A 20,794-nucleotide genomic window follows, 5' to 3' on the forward strand; every position below is an offset into this window, starting at 1 on the left:
ACAGTAGCTGTTATTAGTAAAAAAAAACTAATGTAGGTGCATTTTAAAGGCGAATCAGTTTATGTTGTTAGAATGCTATATTTTCCCTTCTTGATGATGATGTATAAAAAAGACTCATTGAAAAACCTTTTTATGTAATTCATAGATAATATTAATTAGATTCCTTTTCTCAATTTTATAGTTATAAATTTAACAAAATTAATACTAAATATATATAAATGTACAAGCTTTGAATATGATTCACGTATTTCCGTTGATTGCGCCACCACATTTTTATGAACGAAGTTTATTTCCCTTCGCTTTATTGTCACCCTCAATGATGCCTTTGTCATAATATGTAATGGTGAAAAGTTAATGAAGCTGGCTGTGGCATCTGTCCAACTCGATTTCGGTTTGTTTAGCGGAATTATTAAAACTAAGGTGTAAAACGCTGAGCCAGAGGGTCGGTCATTTTGGCAGAAATATCCTGGCATAGTTCCGCGGACGCATTAAAACTGATGAAAGTCGCGTCTTCCCTGGCTGCAAATTTCCACATCCCGAATCCGGAAGGGAAGTGGCTAGTTAGGTATTTGGCTGTAGTACGTGTGCGCTAACCAGAAAACTTTTGCTAATTTCACATTTATGACTGTGTTTACGCCTGGATGGCCTGGATCGCCAAATGGCCAAAGATCCACATAGAAAAATTATATTCCAAACTCTTTGAACTGTTTTCAAACTTTTCAATGTTTTCGTTTTTAATAAATGTTTAGTACTATAATAATTTAAATAACGGAAATATGGATGGCTCAAAATTGCTCTACTTTTTTCATAAATCCAAAGGACAACATCTTTACACGCTTATCTTTATAGAAATAAAAAAACTGTTTCATCTTGGCAACTACAATGTGTACTAGTTACCGTTCAGATACGAACCGTCTAACAAGTTTGATGATCTGCAATCAAGTGATTACTGCTGTGACACCTGTGAATCCTCAGATAAAGCGGTAGCGAACACTTTTAACAATATATATCATTATTTGAATCCCGACGGAACCATTCTACTGACAAGAAATCGAAAAATTACATTAAGAATTGCTACGTTTGGTTGTTTTACTGGTCAATCGAAAAAGCTGTTGATATGAAATGTTTGCTCATCCAGCATTTCGCCAACAGACTTATTTTAAGTATTTTGACAACTCCTCACAGGTCTTCAACAATCAAGTTGCTGTTTAAAGTACATTTTGAGACTTAATCAACTCTAATAAACTAATATTGTTTATTGTCAAATATAATGGTGTAAATTAAAATTAATAAAATTTTGCAATATGTATGTCATAAGCAGCAACCTAATATTAATCGATTTTAAATGTTTCAGTCTCAGCGAGCGACCCTACATCGCACAAAACAAATAAAGTTTCCTAATTATTGTCATTATTAATATATCATATGTACCTTTCCCGACAGCAGCAACCCTAATCGATCGGTCTTCGTTAAATTTTGCATGGCGTACGCCTCTCCTGCGTGTAGTGACATAATTTGCGCGAATTCCGAAGAGACCATTCTCTTGAACTGAATTCTTGACACCTGAAATTAGGAGCATGCATAATATATAGAAACGCGCATTACACATTCATACAAACGTATACGTATACTGCGTACCTTGAAGGGTTCAAAAAGGTTGTGGTAAGCTTCCTCGAGCTCCGGATCAAACTTTACTGGTCTCATTTGGTAGATAATGTAAACCACGTGCGCTATGTTTACGAGAAAGAACGAAAAGTTCCACGTGAAAACGTCTGGAGCGCAAATTACTTGCCATGCCCATATCGAATACAGCAAGTATGCTGCAATAGTGTTGAATAGTTAATGCATCTCAAAATACATATTTAATCCAAGTTAAATATTTTGAGAATAAAATTTGTGTAATACGTACCGAATATCAAAGTGCTATGCATAAATAGTTGACCCTTTTTGGTACATGGCGCTGAATACGAAGCCAAAAAGAGAACGTATGATATCTGTTTGAAATTTAAAATTGATTTTAGTTTTTTTTATATAAAGAGGGTAAATTAAAGTAATTTTTCACAAACCTGAAACATTATATGTTGTGATGGTTTCCATGATGCACACCAAGGCCAGTACCACGGTCCTGTAACAATTAATGTTATTTTAAATAATAATAAATTTTATGTCTACACATTAAACTCTTAATAATATAAATTTCACATTCCATTTGTGGTTCAGTGGTTGTTTCTTCTTAACAAACTCATAATACTAAAATATACATATATTATATAAATCAAAATCAGCCGTTTCTTATTTTATATTACTTAATTAAGATGAAAATTATAAAAACAAAGAAAAATTGGATATCTGACAAATGCAAAGAAAGATCACGTCTTCAACGTACATACATGAATAAATCAAAAAAACTTTAGGAATTACTAAAAATGAAACTTCACCCACATTAAAAGATAAAAAAACGCAAAATTATTCTTGATATATCTAGATGATAATCTGAAATGTAGAAAGAAAAACTTCGAGTTTTCGAGCATGATGATAGAGATGCTTTGTAAAATTATAATGTAGAGACCAATAAAGGATTTCTGTATGATATATAGTTGTCAAAAAAAATATAGAAAATCAGTAGGGCCAGATGATGTAAATATCAAACTGATGAAACTGTTAGAAGACATAACTTTTTAACAAGATTATGTATTTTGTGGGATTCCCAATGACTGGTTAAAATCCACTTTAATTTAATATTTTTAAAAGCCAAATACTTAATGCGCCACATATTTTAAAAAATTAAAACCATTCACAATAGAGTGAGGAAGTCAAGAGCAACACTCAGTTTGGTTTCATAAAAGAGAAGCTCTATATAACGTAAATGTCGTTGTACAAATTCGTCTGAATATTAATGAAGGTGTGCTACAAACTTCTTTTTCAAATACTAAAGAGTAAATATATTGATTCAAATGATACTTTCATTATTAAAAACCTGTTACACCAAACGTATCCATCAACAATAAATCGATGGAGAGTGACACAAAAGTACAATTTCGTGCGTACTGGGTGAATGAGAAATGGGACTCATCCCATGAAGATTCATTAACTTATTCTCGGAATAAGACCTCTATTCTCCATCTATAACCTAAGCTTTTAGCTAAGAATAAGCATGGTTTGTTTTAATATTTTTGTTATTTTCATATACGGAGTAGAAGCATAGACCTTAAATCAAAAATTAATCCGAAAAGTAATGACCTTTTAGATGTGACTCTATAGACTAATGTTCCAAATTTTATGAGTGGATAGAATTATAGTCCTCCGATATATGGCAAAAGAATAAAAAGTGCGGCGGAACATCAAGATAAGAAAGCTTGAATATCTCGTCTTAATATAAGAAATCAAAAAACATGTCATAGCTACTGAATTTGAGAAAATAGTTCACTGAAATGTACTGTGTAGCAGTAAACAAAATCAAAATCGGCAACAATAAGAAAAAAGGTGAAATTAAAATATCAGTATTACATTAAAAAATATTTATTAAACAGTAATATAATTTAGTAGACTTGTGATGAAAAAAAACATATTAATAAATTTATAAATTCCGTTTTAAAAAAAAAAGGTGTTTTAAATATTTTTATTTTAATTAATGTTTTAAATACAATTAAACTTTTATAAGTGGTTTGTTACTTCAATATCTAATATTTTCTATAAATAACCAAATTAGTAGTTTTATATATTTTACTCATAAATTTACTAAATACTTCCAGAAAGGACATTGTCCTTATCATACACGTATATATTGTAATTATTATTCTTTAGTATATATAATGCAGCAGATTTTCAAAATACTCATCATTAGAGACGTAAAACCCTTCAGTTATTATGAATTTTTACTTATATTTTTTAAAAAACAAATCTTAAATAAGTATAAAAATATTGAATCCAAAGTTGGGAAATATTTTAAACATGATAATACCAATATACGACTAAATATTTATAAAGAAAAGCCATTATAAAATTTAGAGAAAATTCTACTAATAATAAAACCAACAATATCCAAAAATTATTTTTTTCTATGGTTTTTAAATTTATTTCATTAAAATGAGTGAACTTATAAGAAATTTGCTTCACTATAAACGTGCTTAGGTTTATTTGGCAATAAACCTAACATATACAATAATTCGCAACTAACCAAGGCAATATTTAATTAATTTGGGTATAAAAATTTACTTTTTTGTTTCTAATAATATAGAAACATCTAAAATGTTTTGAAAATTGGGCATGATTGGAATATCATATAGTGTTGCTGTTAAAAATATGGTTATAAAAAAACTAAAGCAATTTATGGTATTAAAAAAACTAAAGCAATTTAATCTTATCAATTTAAGCTATGGTACAAGCATGTTAAACATCAAAACATAAATTAGGATTATGTAAAAAAAAAAATAATTCAGTTTTCAGAAATTTCTAAGAACGTGCCATTAAGATTGCCTCTACTATTATTATAGTTTCGCCACAGCGGTTCACCATCACCATACGTGTTAAATGATCATAATAAGTAAAGTAAATAAAAAAGCAAAATAAAGCTGAAATATAAATAAGCTTAGCTAATTATTAGTTATACTCACAAATGAGCTTCGTGACTAATTGGAACGTTATTAAATTATATGAATTAAATTGGCTACACTGTGTTTCGAGGAGAATGCAATTTATTATTTATATGTTATACATTTAATATTTCAAACTCTTTTAAATTTATAAATTAAGTTTAATTTTTTTTAATAAGCAATAATCCAGGATTATTTATTAAGATTGTGTTAATTGATAAAGTTCATTTATCCTACAAATCGATTAAATGTGATTCTGAAAAAATCGCCCAGCAGTTTGATGCAATTAATGGGGTGTTTCACATTTTTTCTAGCCACCGCATCCGTTTCGTGTCAAAACCAACATTTCAATATTTAACAAGCAGTGAATATTGAGATCTCCGTTTTGAGGTCGCGCAAGAGAGTAGACGAAATTTTTCAGAGCTCTCATATTTGGCTCACGTAGAGCAGCACGCTTGAAATATTTAAAAGTCTGGAAACGTAGTTTACGACGCATGGGAGCAATGTTTAACTCTATACAGACCACAACTGGGGATACACACCTTAAACATTGAGCACACCTGGAAATATATATATATATATATACAAATTCAATTACTGCACATTGATGGGAAAAATATCATTTTGGCAAACCTTTTCTGTAACATAACTGTGCGTTTAAGCTTTTAATAATGATAAAAATACACGGAATATATGAAACGTAAAGATTAAGAGTAGATTCAACGAATTATTGTAGCTTTATTTGACTTTCTAAATATATTTCAAATAAAGTTTTATCTGTTTTTTATTGATGACAAATATATTTTTTCTAGGGGCAAAACGGACTGCAGCTACTAAAGTAACTCCAGAAAAAGCGAACAAGACTATTAAAAAATTGAAGCTACTTAACTTTAGAAAATATAAGTTACATTCTTAACGCCTCATGAGGACATATTGAATAATAAAAAAGCTGATTCTAAAGCAGGATCAAATACAAAGAAACACAGAATTATATATGTGATATATCACCTTCCATTTATCACGAAAATTATATTCCGTAATTGCCAATGATCGTTTGATTTATTACGAAATGCACTTTAGCTGTTTATATGTAAATACAATAAGAATGTATAAAACGAAGGTTACACCTTCCACGTGAAAATGATTTAATGTATTTTTACGTAGATAATATTTATATGTATATTGTAAATTTATTGCTTGTAATTTATCTTTCAAGCGACAGGAAATGAATGACAAAAGAGCTAAATCATCGACATTTGACAATTTTTACCTAACGATTGAAGTTTAAAAATGATCAAATATATGTATTATATTATGTTTTAATAAAAAATATAAAACATTTAGTTTTAAGTATATTAATTGACAAAACTAATTTTGTATATAATAATGAATCTTAATGATTTTTCTATTGCCTATCATTAATTTTTGCATGCCGATTACACAAAATTACTGTTAAATAATGGTATAAATAGATCAATGAAAACCATTTAAAATTATAGAACGCATTTGGTCTTCATCGAGATCACATCGCCACCACTACTTCAACATGAAATTCGTGAGTTCTAAAACTATTTTTTTATTATAATAATAAATTGTAATTTTTATTTATGATGCACTTAGATCATTGCTTTTGCCTTCCTGGCCGTCGCAGCCATCGCTGCTGCCGATACCATCAAGTTCATCCCAGTGTTGGAGAGGACCGAACACCATGACTCCAATGGAGAATTCACCCTAAAGTACTTGAGCGGCGATGGAACCTCAGTCAGCGAACAAGGAGTCCTCAAGCCAACCCTTGACAACAAAGACAAAGTACTCGTCAAGGAAGGAGAATACACTTTCACTGCTCCCGATGGACAAGTGTTCCGTACTAAATACGTTGCTGACATCAATGGATTCCATGTCATCGGAGACCATTTGCCCAAATCTGTTGTTGCCTAAATACTGGTTTTTATCTTATAAGCGCAAATAAAAAAATACTACAAAAACAAGTTAATTTAACATCAATTTTGTATACCTAAAACCTCTGATAAGCAATACTCATATTAGTAGACATTTTTGTGCTTACTTTATACACACAACACATGTACGTGCATTAGAACTTTATGAACACTCCTTTGTTTGAAAAGCGTAAGTAAATATGATATACTGGCCCGTGTGGATATATAAAGCATACCTATATAAAAGATGTACGTAAATATATGTATGTCCAAACTACTTTTCGGTTCAGGGATGATGAATGTGTACAACGCGTGCCAGAAAAGTGGAAAATTAATAAATGATATAAGTACACAATTGCTCCTATAATTTTACTTAATATAATCGTATATAATAACGTATCTACAACATTGAATACAATAAAGTTGTTCAAAGATATTGTTTGAAAAAGAAACACATTTTTGAAAGTTCTTACATCGAAGCCTGAAATTAAAATCGATCGTTGAATTCCATAGACTCCGTTAAACGTACACGGCGATTGTTTCGAACGCCGTTTTTGTAGACGTGCTTTAACGGCGTCACGTAACGCCGTTACAATATTCTAACTATTATTCCTAGACTCGACTGCTTTGTTACATAATGGTTAAATATGAGCAATAATGTTTCTTGCCACTCAGAATGCACGCCAAGAAAATTATAGTTAAAAAAATTATTAAGAGGTTGTGATACAAAATAAAGCTCTTTTATTGTTTTCAATTCCACATGTTTTATATTATTAAATATAGTTTACAATGCTCTTAAATATCACCGAATCAATGCTAATAAATCATTAAAAATTAAATTAAATTACCTTAATAAATCTAGCGACGAAACATAAGATAGAGAGATGCATTAAACGTGTGAATGCCGTATTTTTATATATTGCAGATGTAAAATAACTACATAACATAAATATAATAAATGCTAAAAATATTTTTCTTGACATAATATCTGTGCAAATATTTTCAGAAAATATCTTTCTGTATATTTTATTTTTCCCTCGTTAATCTACAGCTTCATTTTTTTTAGCTAATGATTTAATGAAGTTGAAGACTTCTATTAATGCCGGTTTTGCCCTTGCAACTATGTAAATGCCAAACTTTTCAGCCACGAATACATATCGAAATATGTCAAATTAATAAATAAATGCACTATCAAACTTGTATACCAAAGTAAACTTAAAGTGGACGACTATTAGTAAAAACAGACTCCAGATGGCCCATAATCGTTATCAAAGGAGGCAAACAACAATGCAATTTAATGCAATGTAAAAAGTATCGTTATGAACGAGTGTCATATTTAATTATATGACTAAGGTTGTAGTTAAAAATACTGTGTTAATTAGATATTATTAACTTTTGGAAAATTGTGGTTATTGTGCAATAATGGGTGTTCTGCTCGATTAATTGTTGACGCCAAATATTTTTTTCATTGTATATAGCTTAAGTTATCGACAAACCATTGATGTTTTAAAGATCTCAATTTCATTATTAAAAACCTCAATTGTCGTTTCTAGTATTACTTAATCAATATTGAAAATTCTTATACTGCCTATAGTTTTTTTAAATCGCTAAAAAATATTGATAAATATACATATTTTTGATTTTTTTTTTGCTAATATAATAATTTATATAATTTATTTCCGTCATTTTTTTATGGTTTTATTATAATATTACTTTTTATTATTATTAGTGTATGTAGTATATATCTGATTTAGTTACAACAGTTTTTGTAAAAGTAAATATAAATCTTTATGCGCTATATGAAAATAAATAATATGTGGCGACCAATTTAAATCCTTGCAATGAAATTATATTGTAATTGAACTAATGAAGCTATAATTTACTTAATGTAGAGTTATTACGAAAGTGTATAAAAGAATGGCGTTTTAGCAGCCGCTAGAAAGGAATTTGGAGGAAAAAAATAAGCAATATGACACTAAAATTTTATTTCATACACAGAATTTATTGTAGACTGCTACTATTTAATTAACAAAGGAATAAGTCTTTTTAAGATTAGCGACCTTTTTAAAGTCATACAAAAAATGGTGAAAATCGTGAAAGCCAGTTTCACGCAAACATTTGCCAACAAATGCGCTTCTTATAAGATGATAACTGGATTCTAATACCAGCCAAGAATGTTTGATTTTATCCTATTTATTTAACAATATAAGCTGGATTTTCGATGTAGAAAAAATAATTTTTACTTGGAAAAACATGAGTTCAGATCTGAGCTCGCTACCAATATATCTCATACAAAATCGATACAAATGTTACAGTATAAGCTTATATAATATATAACTTAAATAGTCTAAATAAATGCAGCCTTTCCACTTCAATCGTAAAATTTTGCTCAGTAATCTGAGTCACTAGGAGTAAACTCGAGCTTCGATGGTTTTGCATTAATATATTTGAAATTTGCATATATTTATATTTGACTCTAATATAAATATATATATATACTAAGCATTTTTTGTAGCGATTTTTAAAAGAAACCATTTTTTCCCTTTATAAATATATTTAATAAGTAAATTTAATATTTACTTGATATTGTTCATTAACAATATTTAAGTAAATAAAACCCATAGATTGAAATCAACACCTAGTTTTCCATAGACATAAATTGTGATATAATAACCTAATTTTATAAATATGAATTATAAAATAAATGTACAATGCAACAATGCATTTTTAAAGTAAATAATGAAAGTATTTGTATGAAAAGTGCTTAGTACTTTTCGAACAAAGTTATAAATATATACTGTTGTATTTTGCAATAGTATATTTTATCGCGTGGTAAATGCATTATTTCGCTGAAAAGAAATTAGATAACATTTTTTGTATCAATTAAATGCTATGTCTCTTAAGAAAAGAATCTTATTTTATTACTAAACTTAATTTGAAATATTTACATAATTAAGTTTTCAACGAAGGTCGTGCGTAGGGTAATTTATCACACTAATTGAAACATTCACATTTTTGCTAATTATGATGTTCGCCATTTATATTACATTAGTTAAATTAAATTTTCAACATTCTTACACGATACACACAAACATTTTCATACGTCGTTTTCACCAATATCATCCAAATTTATTAAACATCAATAAAATTTATGACAACACAAATAACTCAAAGTACACCGAACACAAAGACACATATACACTCTATTCTCGTTGTCAAATATTTAATTTAGATTTATGCCCACTCCCTTTCGAACAAATCAAGGCAACGAAAATATTTGCATTTAACAAGTCAACAACTGGAAGGCACCGTAACGACACGTGTTGACTTTAACCCCTTAAACACGCGACGCCAACAATAACAAGGACCGATCGCCCCATATTGACATGTGTATTCTTTGATACTTTGATAATCCATTTCGGTCGCACGCCACGTATCATCACGCCTTTTCTTTAGTCCCGGGGCGCAAAATTGCGCGCTTCTTTCTCGTAGCTAAGATATGTACGTACGATCGCATCAAAATTTCACGACGACGTTTTCCCAGGACGAAATATTTATTGACCACGTAGAAGGGGAGACTCGTGACGGGATAATTCCCGGTCATTAGACGATGGGAATGGGCTGCTTTTAAGGATCGGGGGGTTGGGAATCGCCCTACAGGTGGTCGGGCTGGATAATGACGTAAACACCCTCGAATAAAGCATCGTCACGTCCCATTTTATTTAAGTTCCTACTTCTGACCTAATGATATATTTTCGTCATATCACTCTTGGTATCGTATACTATAATAGGTTTTTATTTATAGCCGGCGTTGCTTAGCTCTATTTTATTGAAAATTGGGATGTTATATTATAAAACTATGGCATATATAGTGCTAAAAATCTAAATCTTCTTCAGACATTTTGAGAGATTCTCCCTGAGATTTATTTATGATCATTACTAATCATATCAAAAATTGTATTTTTTAAATTTAAAATAGACGCCGATCGCTATTTTTTTTAATACAACTACGAACAACCTATTTTCATCGCATGATAAAAATTATTTAGGAACTTGGTGAAAAGTTTACTGTTTGTTCGCTATCTATCTACATATCAGATTTTTATATTTGTTTTTCGTTATTAACAGTAATTTATACAAATTATTTATACAAACTCTTTTTGCATTCTAACTGAAATGGTGTAAAATTAGATTATCAGTAGTCTACATTAATAAATTATAGTTTTTTTTAATCAATATTCAAGATCACATTTTAAGAGAGAGACAAATGAAACAAATGGCCTAATATATACAAAGGTGTTTGTGCATTAATAAATCATGAAAATGTCTTGAATTGTGTTTCATTGAGACAGATAATCGAGTATCTATTGTTCCTATAACAAACTAATCTATAAATAATAATATTAATCCAGGTAGGTTTATAAATAATGTATAATATTTATATTATATTAACTATGTAGATTTTAAATTTGTTACATTAAAGAAATAATCTCATAGAACTTGAGTAAGAAAATTTCGTGCTTATTTGGTAAGCAACCTCAGAGTACAACTTTTATGAGGCATAATGTACATTACGTACGAGTACATAACTTCTTTATTCAAAAAGGGAACGTGCTTTTGTGCTACGACTGCACGAGCATTCTCGCTGAATTTCAAATGTGAACTACTAGGAGTGGAATAATTGCTCCACTTTGTAAAGAGCATCTATTAATTGGTTTTAGAATGGATAGCTCAACCTGGGGATTTGCAAGCATTCTGGGAATACCAAATAAATGTTAGCTAGCTAAATATACCTTGATGAACATTTTAAAACCATGTCACAACATATATATTTTACTGAAAAGCAAAAACCATCTTTATCGTATTCAAAAAAATACTATTACATATGATAAAAATAATAAAAGATATCTGGAGCATATAACCTTTTCAGACAAATTTGTGACACATACTTTTTATGACTATATTATTAAAAATGCTGTATGTACCAATTGTCAGAAATAAGTAGACTATAAATAAAGAGGAATAATCTTTAAATTTAATTGGATCATCGTGACTTAATTGGTTACCCGAATGCATCACGATGGTCTAAAAATAATACATATAATACCTTGGTGTATACAACAACTCACTCACTACCCTAAATATTATCACTATATGGCATTAATATGGATTGATCATCATGAGGTTTGAAAAATGAAATTAATTTGTAAAATTCTTACCCCGTTAGTATGACAATGACATGAAAAAGTTTTAAATTAATTTAATTTAAAAAAAATGAATATGTGAAAAAGTTTTTTTTTAAATATTGTAGCATCCAAATGGTTAACTTTCAATCCTCAAACATACTAATTATATATAACATGTTTACGTTTAAAACGTACCTAGATTATTTGCAATTCGAGTAATTATATTCAGTCAAATCTAACTGTATGTATTGTAAAAGGAAAAACTCACTTTTTGCCCTCAGAGCCCATCGCGTCGACGGGAATTCAAAATTTGAAGATTTCATTACGAAGATTGTTTTATGGTTGTTTATCTAGTTTAATCAATGTATTCTTATAATCCTCACACACATTATGTATATATTTCATTTTCATAGTTATAACATACCTAGTTAATTTGCAATCCGATTATTTATGTTCAGTCAAATCGAAGAACGCGTATGAAAATTATTGTCGCCTAACAAAATAATTAAAACTGTTGTCATGTATGATGTCGGCCATCTTGTTTTATATTTAAATACTTATTTTTCATTGGTCGAAACAACAGAATGCTCGGAATTAAATCAAGCTAATTCAAATTTTATTTTTATTATTATAAATAAATATATTTCTTTTGTTTACGTGTATTATTATATACACTTTCTTAAGTTTAAAAATATAATTAAAAAAAATACATAGTTAAAAATAAAAATAAAATATTAAAATTAAATGATACGAACAAGGTCAACTCTTTGTAGCGAACAATAAATATATCGATGTGCAATGTCTGCGTATTAATGAGTATAGACTCTAACGCTTATCAAAAGAGGATGCGATTGCGATTTTCGAAGATGTTCCAGAATTGTTTATTTGTCGACAGCACCCTTCAGTAGTTTAAAGACATGATTAACGTCATACAATTTTTTGTGACGAGTGAATCGTATTTCAACGCTCTTAAAATAAAGGCGATGGGATACATGAACGGATAATAACCACATCCTGTTATAAAGATATTTCAAAAATATTTTTTAAACTTTTTTATTTAAGCATAATTATTTGATTATTCAGAGATTCGAAAGTATTTATCGTGATTCAAAGGTGCTGCGAACTACAGGAGTATAGAATAAGCGAATAACTGACGGATCGTCTAATTAAAATACGTTCCTCATAACAAAACCGAGCATCTTTGAAGATGAATTGTTTACGTGTAGTAAAAACCTCTACTTGATCTCAGAAGTAAATTTGAGATCTTTAGTGAAAGTTTTTTCAGCCAAAATATTCTCTCCAAAATTGTAAGAATTATCTGATGAGAAATGACTTTAGTAGAAATTTTGTAAAAAAATACTTGAATTTTCCTGTAAATTTTAAATCGCACTTTTTGGGACAATGATATTTTTTATGTCACGCAAAAATTCAATCTATCAATGCTATTAATGTTAAATAAAAAAACACTATTTACCTATTTTAAAAAAAAGAAGATTTAATTATAAATTATTATGTCATACAAGTTATGTAATGAGAGACATTGCCCTTTGGCATTTGTAAATATTATTACAACATTATTTTATAATAAAAGTATTTAAATTTTAAGTAATAATAAAGTTTTCATTGATATCACAGTATAAAAAACTGGATTTATGTAAAAGAATATTCAATGAGTGGCATTCATGCAATTTTAACAATTTGACATTTTGTAAGTCAAGTGTTAATGTTCAAAGCTTAAACTTTATAATTGCACGTTAAAAATTTCACACCTTTAACACGAAATCACGAAAGCTGTGCAAGCACGAAGGGTTTGATTGCATTCCGAAATGCACGTATAAACTTACGAGCAAGTTAGGAATTTTTAATACGTTGTCAATCATGGAACATAAACTTATAAATTTATCTTGATATATTACACATTATTAAATATTTATACGTATGTATCTGTACATATACATAGTTTACAACATGTGAATAAATTATGATAATATTATAATATTGAATTAATACCTGTAAGAGTGTTGTTGAAAGCATCATCCAGTGTGAGATTATCTCCCGATCCGGAAAAATTGTATAAGGGTAATTCAAGCGTTGTTTTTTTAAAACCACCATGTTCCTCAGACATGATAAAAATAGTAAAAATTAACTAATTCATTAGAAAATATCACATAAAAGTCGAGATGACAGGTTAAGCGTGTTTCCCCTTCGAAGCCTTCTCGCGTATTGGTTGTTTTAGGTTATGCTTTGTGGGGTTGATTCTTGTTATCTATGTTATCGAATATAGACAGGAGAGCAAAAATAAAAATATTCGCATTTTTATCTTAGATTTTTTAATAATTTTAACGTATTTGTTTATTGCAAAAAATCAATATTTCATTGTAAAAAATGATTCAGCATCTGTTGTCTCGGAAAATCGTTAGAATGCTTAGCGCTGTTCTCTACCATTTGCGTAGGAGACTGTTTTATCGACTTGTTAGTTACATAGATGTCTCTAATGCACGTGAATTAGTAAAAAAATATATTAGTAAAATAAAAAACCTTCACAAAATTGAATTAAAATTATAATATACCATCTCTCAAATTGATAAATAATTTCAATGATCAAAACATTTTACACTCAAAATAATAATTCAAAATATGAAAAAAATTAAGCACTGTATAAATATGTATTATTATAATATAGTATAATGCCTAAGATTAGGAAGATACCGGATTTGCTTAATCGTAACATAATCAAGTTTCACCACATTATTATACGCCATTATTTAAGTATCTGTGCTGCTTATGGCAGCAGTCAATTAAAACTATATTATAAGTATTAGTACGATTAAGTAAGCTTCTCGTGTTTGATTTCCTAATTTTAGTTGTAAGAATTATTATTATTATCAATAAAAATAGCACACAAATTTTTCACACTTTTGTAAAAAATCTTATTTTTACCGGTCTTAGAATATAGAATGAAGTCGTAGAATTGTATGAATCGCTGAATTTTAAGTACACTACAAAATTGTATTATATCTATAAAAGTCTAGACGACCATGTATGTGGATTATTGCTGTGTAAATGTGGTTTACATATGTATTATTATTGTAGCGTAGTTATTAAGAAAATATTTATTTTTATAATGATCAAAAAATAAATAATATGTAACTGAATATTTAATTTTATATATAAGATGCCAGGTGGATGCACCTATAGTTTTATATTCACGAATCGGATATCTCTGCTGAGTTGGTACAACATCCAAAAATTTTACATTTCAAAGGATACTCACATTATTTTGGTTAATTAGGTTCTTAGAGTACAATTAAGCAAGTTTAAAATATATTAAACTTGATATAAAATACGTTTATATCAAGGGAAAAAGTTAGTAATCAAAGGGAAGTGTCATTGTTTTATGAAGGATATAAATAGTAACTGTGCAAAATTTCATTTAGCGTAAAATTGAAAAGAGAGTAAAATGTATAATTATATATAAATTAACATATAAGATTAAGACATACCTAAATATTTAATAAAATACTACGCAGTATCACTTGATAAAAAATATCGACAATTTTATTTCAATATAACATTAAAATATACATATTTGCATAAATTATGTTTGCTTTGAAGCAAGTAAGCTTACATTGTAAAATGATAGAACATCGTTATATTTAAATTATTTTTTCGAATGGCATTCACTAAACGAAATTACTGTGGTTATAAAAAACAGCCTATTTTAAGGATCGTAAATGTGAAATTTCTCTTTGTTACTTGTAAACAACACGTCGTAGAAGCTTTATATATTTTTTCAAAATATGGTTCAGCACCGAGTTATATTGCATAGGTACATGTGAATAATGTAGTAATATGACAGGGCACACTCTGGAAAATCAGAGTAATGATAATGGAAGTTTACGGAAAAGCATCGGTCGGGTGCATTAAGTGATTACTATCTTTGAAATTTCAATAGTGCATTGTTATTAATTGTGCGATATAGTGTAAAACTGTATCTTTATATATACATACATATGCCATACTTCTGGACTTTAAACAGCTTTTCTCAAAATAAAAGTGTTTAATATATTATTTTTCCTCTCTAACGATAGTATTGCTCTCGCCAGATTTATAGATATTTTAAGATTCATACCTAGGTACCAAAAGTTTTATTTAGAAACGAGTATTACAATATCATAATGATACTAATTAGCAACATTACAAGTATAGACCAGATTTATATGTCATATTAAGTTAATCGGGTATAAAAGTGCTGGGAATTTGATCGATTGTTGTCAATCTCTGTCGATCGATTCGCAGCAACAACATCAATCAAAAATGAAATTCGTGAGTTGATCTTTAATGCTATTAATATTTATTTGTGTTTTTTTGCTATTTATGTATGTTTTGATGTTAGATCGTCGCTTTCGCTCTCTTGGCCGTCGCAGCCATCGCTGCCGCCGATACCATCAAGTTCATTCCAGTGTTGGAGAGGACCGAAAAACACGACTCCAATGGAGAATTCACCCTAAAGTACTTAAGCGGCGATGGGACCTCAGTCAGCGAACAAGGAGTCCTCAAGCCAACCCTTGACAATAAAGACAAAGTACTCGTCAAGGAAGGAGAATACACTTTCACCGCTCCCGATGGACAAGTTTTCCGTACCAAATACGTTGCTGACATCAATGGATTCCATGTCACCGGAGATCATTTGCCCAAATCTGTTGTTGCTTAAACAAATCGACTGAATCCGACATATTACGCTTATCATTGTTGATTTGCATATAGCGAATATATGTGAATAACGTGATGTATTATACAAAGACTGACATTTGACTTCGACTAATACTTACAAAACAAGTTTCACGTTGACATAACTAACACTGACAAACGTAATCATTGAACAAATACTTAACGCACCTTTTAATAATATGAGCTAATGCATATGTTACAAATATGTGTATGCAATAATAAAATCTGATTATACATAAATATTTTTTTAATTTTTTTATTACTACAATATTACCTTTCATAAAAAATCTAAAAGAAAATATTAAGATATTCAAGTAAAAAGCTACTGGATATTTTTATTAATAAATATAACTGTTTAATATAGCATATAAAAGAAATCCACGATGAAAACATAATTTGTAAAGTTTGTCAAGTTATTTGCTTTAATTATAAGCAAATTTGTATTTTAGTAAATTCGTCCAGGAATTTTTATATAATATTGCATTATATTGGTATTTTAACGATCATTTAATATAACAAGATCACGAGTATAATACAACTTTGTGTGTGTTTGTGACTTTTAAGGAAAATTAAATTAACCACATTGCATAATTAAGATCGTTTGCAAATTTGTAACCGTCGAATAATGAATAGTTAATAAATTGTTTAGGACTTTGATATGAAATACTTTTAGCTAATTTTGGCAAAGAAAAGAACCGATTATATATATTATATGGATTTTTAGAAGTTCGCGAGTATTAACATTTTTTAATTCACGGGATTTATCGCGATTTTCGCTTACTTCCTTTCTATATTTCGGCTGCGATGCTCCAGCCATGCTCACAAATTATCCGTAATTCGTGATACGGATAATTCATGAATACAGAATGAAAGTAAATATTGCTTTTTCATCAAATTAGATAAAAAATAGTTTTAAAGGCCCTGCAAAACTGTTATTTAAACATTTATTATTAATATATTTTCCTGTGCAAAAGATAATTTGGGATTTATTATTTAAGTAGCTTTTATATTAACCGTCGTGATACACCGTATTGAAAGCTTTTCCTACGTCAAGCATTAAAAGACCCGTGCTTTTCCTCGTATGGAAATTGCCGGAAATGTGTTTTGCAAGTCTATTGAGATAGTGAGATAATAAAGTGCTATTTAGGAAAATTTAAATTCTTCCTTGCTTATTTTACCTCTGAGAGATTTCTTTAGGCGCAACAAGGTTCAATTTTTAAGTGACTGTAATAAACTAAAATATGTGTAATTTATATACATTTTTAAAGACTTTTTCAGTTTTATTTATTGTATGAATAATTGCAGTTTTTCACGAAGTGTAAAAATATCTTAACGCAGTGAAAACAATTATCGGGGAAGTGTTTAAAATAAATTTGATGTATTTTTAAAAAATATTAAATGATAACAAATTCTGACAACTTGATTGATGTGTTCTCTGGTTTTAGCGATAGAATGTCTGATTTTTTTAGGCGAATAATCTATGATTGATAAATATTGTCTGCTGGATTTATTTTTTAAAGTTTATGTTACCATGTGTTATTTTATATATTTTTTTTAACTAATAATGCGTATATACAAAATTATTTGTTAATTAAAGTTTTATCTGAAACTACAATGAAGTGTCTTCGAGTGTGTATTCGCCAGATGATTATAATAAATTAAATTATTATTTAATTACACATTGATATAAACACGAGATATTTTTTATTATAAATATAGTAGACAATTTTTTTGTAATATACAATAGTTTAGATTGCTTTGAATTTTCAATGAAGTTGTATTCGTACTTGGAAGCTCTGTTATTTTAACTGAATTTTTTACTCGCATTTATATTTCTCTAGTACGAATCGAACCAAAATTACTACACAATGATTTGAGTTATCCATTCCATTACTCTGCTAATCAAATGACATATAAATCTGGCATTTTTAAAATAGAATATGAGTTATTATAACACACAAATCAAACTTTGATTTATGTGTTATAATAATTTAAAAGAGAAATACTAAAAATATTTTGTATTGTAATTTCAATAAAAATAATAACATATGATCAAGTATTAAATCGAAAACATTTATCAAACAATTCATAGTAATTTATATGTGGCTTTCCACCTTTAAAACTATATGTGTTTGTATTGAAATTCGGGGTTGTTTTTATCGCAGCCTCTGATTCAGATTAATTTGTTGAATGATTGTAATAATCTGATAAGTCAATTCAGTTTTCCAATTGGTGTGAAAATACATATAAAATAAGTATGGGTTTGTTATTGTATTAGTCAAAGGTACCTTTGTTCTCAAAAATCTATTACATTCAGGATGTATTTTATATTGAAAGGAAGAGCCGGTATACATAGAACACTTTAACAGTATTTTTATAAATGGATTAATATGCCTATTATTTTTCATAAATTATCGGAAAATATATAACAATAGTGAAGTTAACTGAAAGGTTTCAATCGCTACATAATTCAATTTTTTTTTTTTTTATAAAAGTTTATTTCTTAAATAGACATAGGTAAAATAGCATACAGATATAATAAATGCACAATACTGGTTCATAACCATTTACATTGTTTACAAATTGTTAAGTTATACAATAACATAAAAAGAATAATAAATTATACGAGAGTATACTAAATTAAAGGAAAAATACATAAAACCTTTTACAAATTTAAAAAATCCAAAAAAAAAAAAAAAAATTTTGGAAAAGAATGAAGCAGATGAGAAAAACAAATTATACAAAATACATAATATACAAAATAAAACACATACAAAGGTAAATAAACCTAGCACTGTAGACCTGAAACTGATGACACTGCGATGAGCTTAACTGCATCAAAGCAATATGTGCTTAGGCATTTTATGTTTGTATTTAAATTTAAGCTTTGCTTTGTCGTAATCACCGATTCTTGAAATTAGTGGGTTTGCGTGGTCTCGCGAGATTTTTTTATAGTATTTTTCGGTTTGATAATAACAGTATTCTTTAATGGTAGGAATTAAATGTTTGGTGTGGAGTTTTTTAAGGTTAGTATAAAATGGTGTATTATAAATTATTTTTATGGCTTTATTTTGGATAACTTGAAGTTTATTAAAATTACTATTACTCGCGTTACTTCACACTGAACAAGCGTAAGTTAAAACAGGTCTGATTAATTGTCTATAGACTAGAATTTTATTTTTTATTGTAAGCGCACTTTTTCTATTAAATATTGATTTTAGAGCCGCAATGGCGCCGAGCCCTTTCGACCGAAGTTCAGTTATATGTTTATTGAATTTTAGTCTGGAGTCCAGGTGTATACCCAGGTATTTAACGCTCGCTCTCCATTCAATGTTATGCCCTTGTTCACTTTTAATGGGTGCAGGCAAGGGTTGTCTACGTTTAGTGAATATTATAGCTTCTGTTTTGTCTTGATTAATTTTAATTCTCCATTTCATAAAATATTTTTTTAAGTTTTCAAGGGATTTTTGAAGTTTGACTGCAATAGGTTTAAGACCATAAGAACTAGTAAGGATTGCGGTGTCGTCAGCGTACATTGAGAGTTTAGTATTTTTTAACATTGGAATATCATTAGTATATAGAATGAAGAGAAACGGGCCAAGTATACTTCCTTGAGGAACACCAGCTGGTATTTTACGCGGCGTCGAAAATATATTATTTAGCGAAACAACATAGCTTCGATTCTTCAGGTAAGACCGTAACATGTGAATAATGTAATAGGGAGTTCCATATTTTAAAAGTTTATACATTAATCCATCATGCCATACTGTATCAAAAGCCTTTTCCATATCTAATAATAAAAGACCCGAACTTTTTTTCATATTAAAATCGGCAGATATGTGCTCTGTTAATCTATTAAGTTGATGCGTAGTCGAGTGATTTTCGCGGAAACCAACACATAATTCAATAATTTCCCTTAAAAATATTTAGATAATACAAAATATTTATGAAGCTCAAATATTATTGAACTTTATAAAATCAGACCAATAAGTATAATATATAATTATAAAATCAGACTTTTGGTCTGATATTGATCTTATCTTATTTTCAATCATTTAATAAAATATGTTATATTTCACTTATCACTGACTTCATTAGTTATACATAGATCTTGGAGTTTCCTTTATAATATAAATATATTTAAAAATAAGTTGTAGCTATTAGAGTATATGTGTAATATGAGAGCAAGACTTAAGAAAAAGCAAATGAAACATATCAAAACCTATTAAATACCTTCTAATACTAGTAAATAATATTACCATTTAAATTGCAAAAAAACAGATAATTATATTTGGTTAAAAGGAACAAATAAAGTTAGAATGCTAATATCATTCCTTCCGGGGGCGAA

At 28.7% G+C, this 20,794-nt stretch overlaps 3 protein-coding genes across 5 annotated transcripts in view; 2 read left to right on the top strand and 1 right to left on the bottom strand.

Annotated features, from left to right (window-relative positions):
• Positions 1–6,530, top strand: part of LOC148228158 (larval cuticle protein 65Ag1-like) — a 100,477-nt gene extending 93,947 nt beyond the window's left edge. Inside the window, exons 2-3 of the mRNA XM_088199053.1 lie at positions 6,092–6,147; positions 6,213–6,530. Coding sequence (XP_088055179.1) covers positions 6,139–6,147; positions 6,213–6,530 — 327 coding nt within the window. The 5' untranslated portion in view covers positions 6,092–6,138. The remainder of the gene's footprint in view (positions 1–6,091; positions 6,148–6,212) is intronic.
• The window catches only part of LOC148228159 (popeye domain-containing protein 3-like), a 37,726-nt gene extending 23,786 nt beyond the window's left edge, over positions 1–13,940 (bottom strand). The window contains exons 1-5 of the mRNA XM_088199052.1: positions 13,726–13,940; positions 2,067–2,125; positions 1,910–1,994; positions 1,639–1,820; positions 1,432–1,563 (exon numbers count right to left, since the gene is read on the bottom strand). Coding sequence (XP_088055178.1) covers positions 1,432–1,563; positions 1,639–1,820; positions 1,910–1,994; positions 2,067–2,125; positions 13,726–13,840 — 573 coding nt within the window. The 5' untranslated portion in view covers positions 13,841–13,940. The remainder of the gene's footprint in view (positions 1–1,431; positions 1,564–1,638; positions 1,821–1,909; positions 1,995–2,066; positions 2,126–13,725) is intronic.
• LOC148228160 (larval cuticle protein 65Ag1-like) lies at positions 12,192–16,552 on the top strand. 3 transcript variants are annotated; one of them, XM_088199055.1, is made up of 2 exons: positions 12,192–12,206; positions 16,112–16,552. In XM_088199055.1, exons 1-2 carry the CDS (start codon positions 12,192–12,194, stop codon positions 16,427–16,429), a joined length of 333 nt encoding a protein of 110 aa, XP_088055181.1. In that variant the 3' UTR covers positions 16,430–16,552. The 3 variants fall into 3 exon arrangements, with proteins under 3 accessions (XP_088055181.1, XP_088055182.1, XP_088055180.1); XM_088199056.1 differs by having other exon boundaries at positions 12,192–12,203; XM_088199054.1 differs by lacking the exon at positions 12,192–12,206 and adding an exon at positions 15,975–16,041.
• The last annotated feature ends 4,242 nt before the right edge of the window (positions 16,553–20,794 follow it).

Source organism: Plectrocnemia conspersa, unplaced genomic scaffold (assembly GCF_051122295.1).
Source record: "Plectrocnemia conspersa isolate PC_06_02 unplaced genomic scaffold, ASM5112229v1 ptg000012l, whole genome shotgun sequence".
Classification (NCBI taxonomy): domain Eukaryota; kingdom Metazoa; phylum Arthropoda; class Insecta; order Trichoptera; family Polycentropodidae; genus Plectrocnemia; species Plectrocnemia conspersa.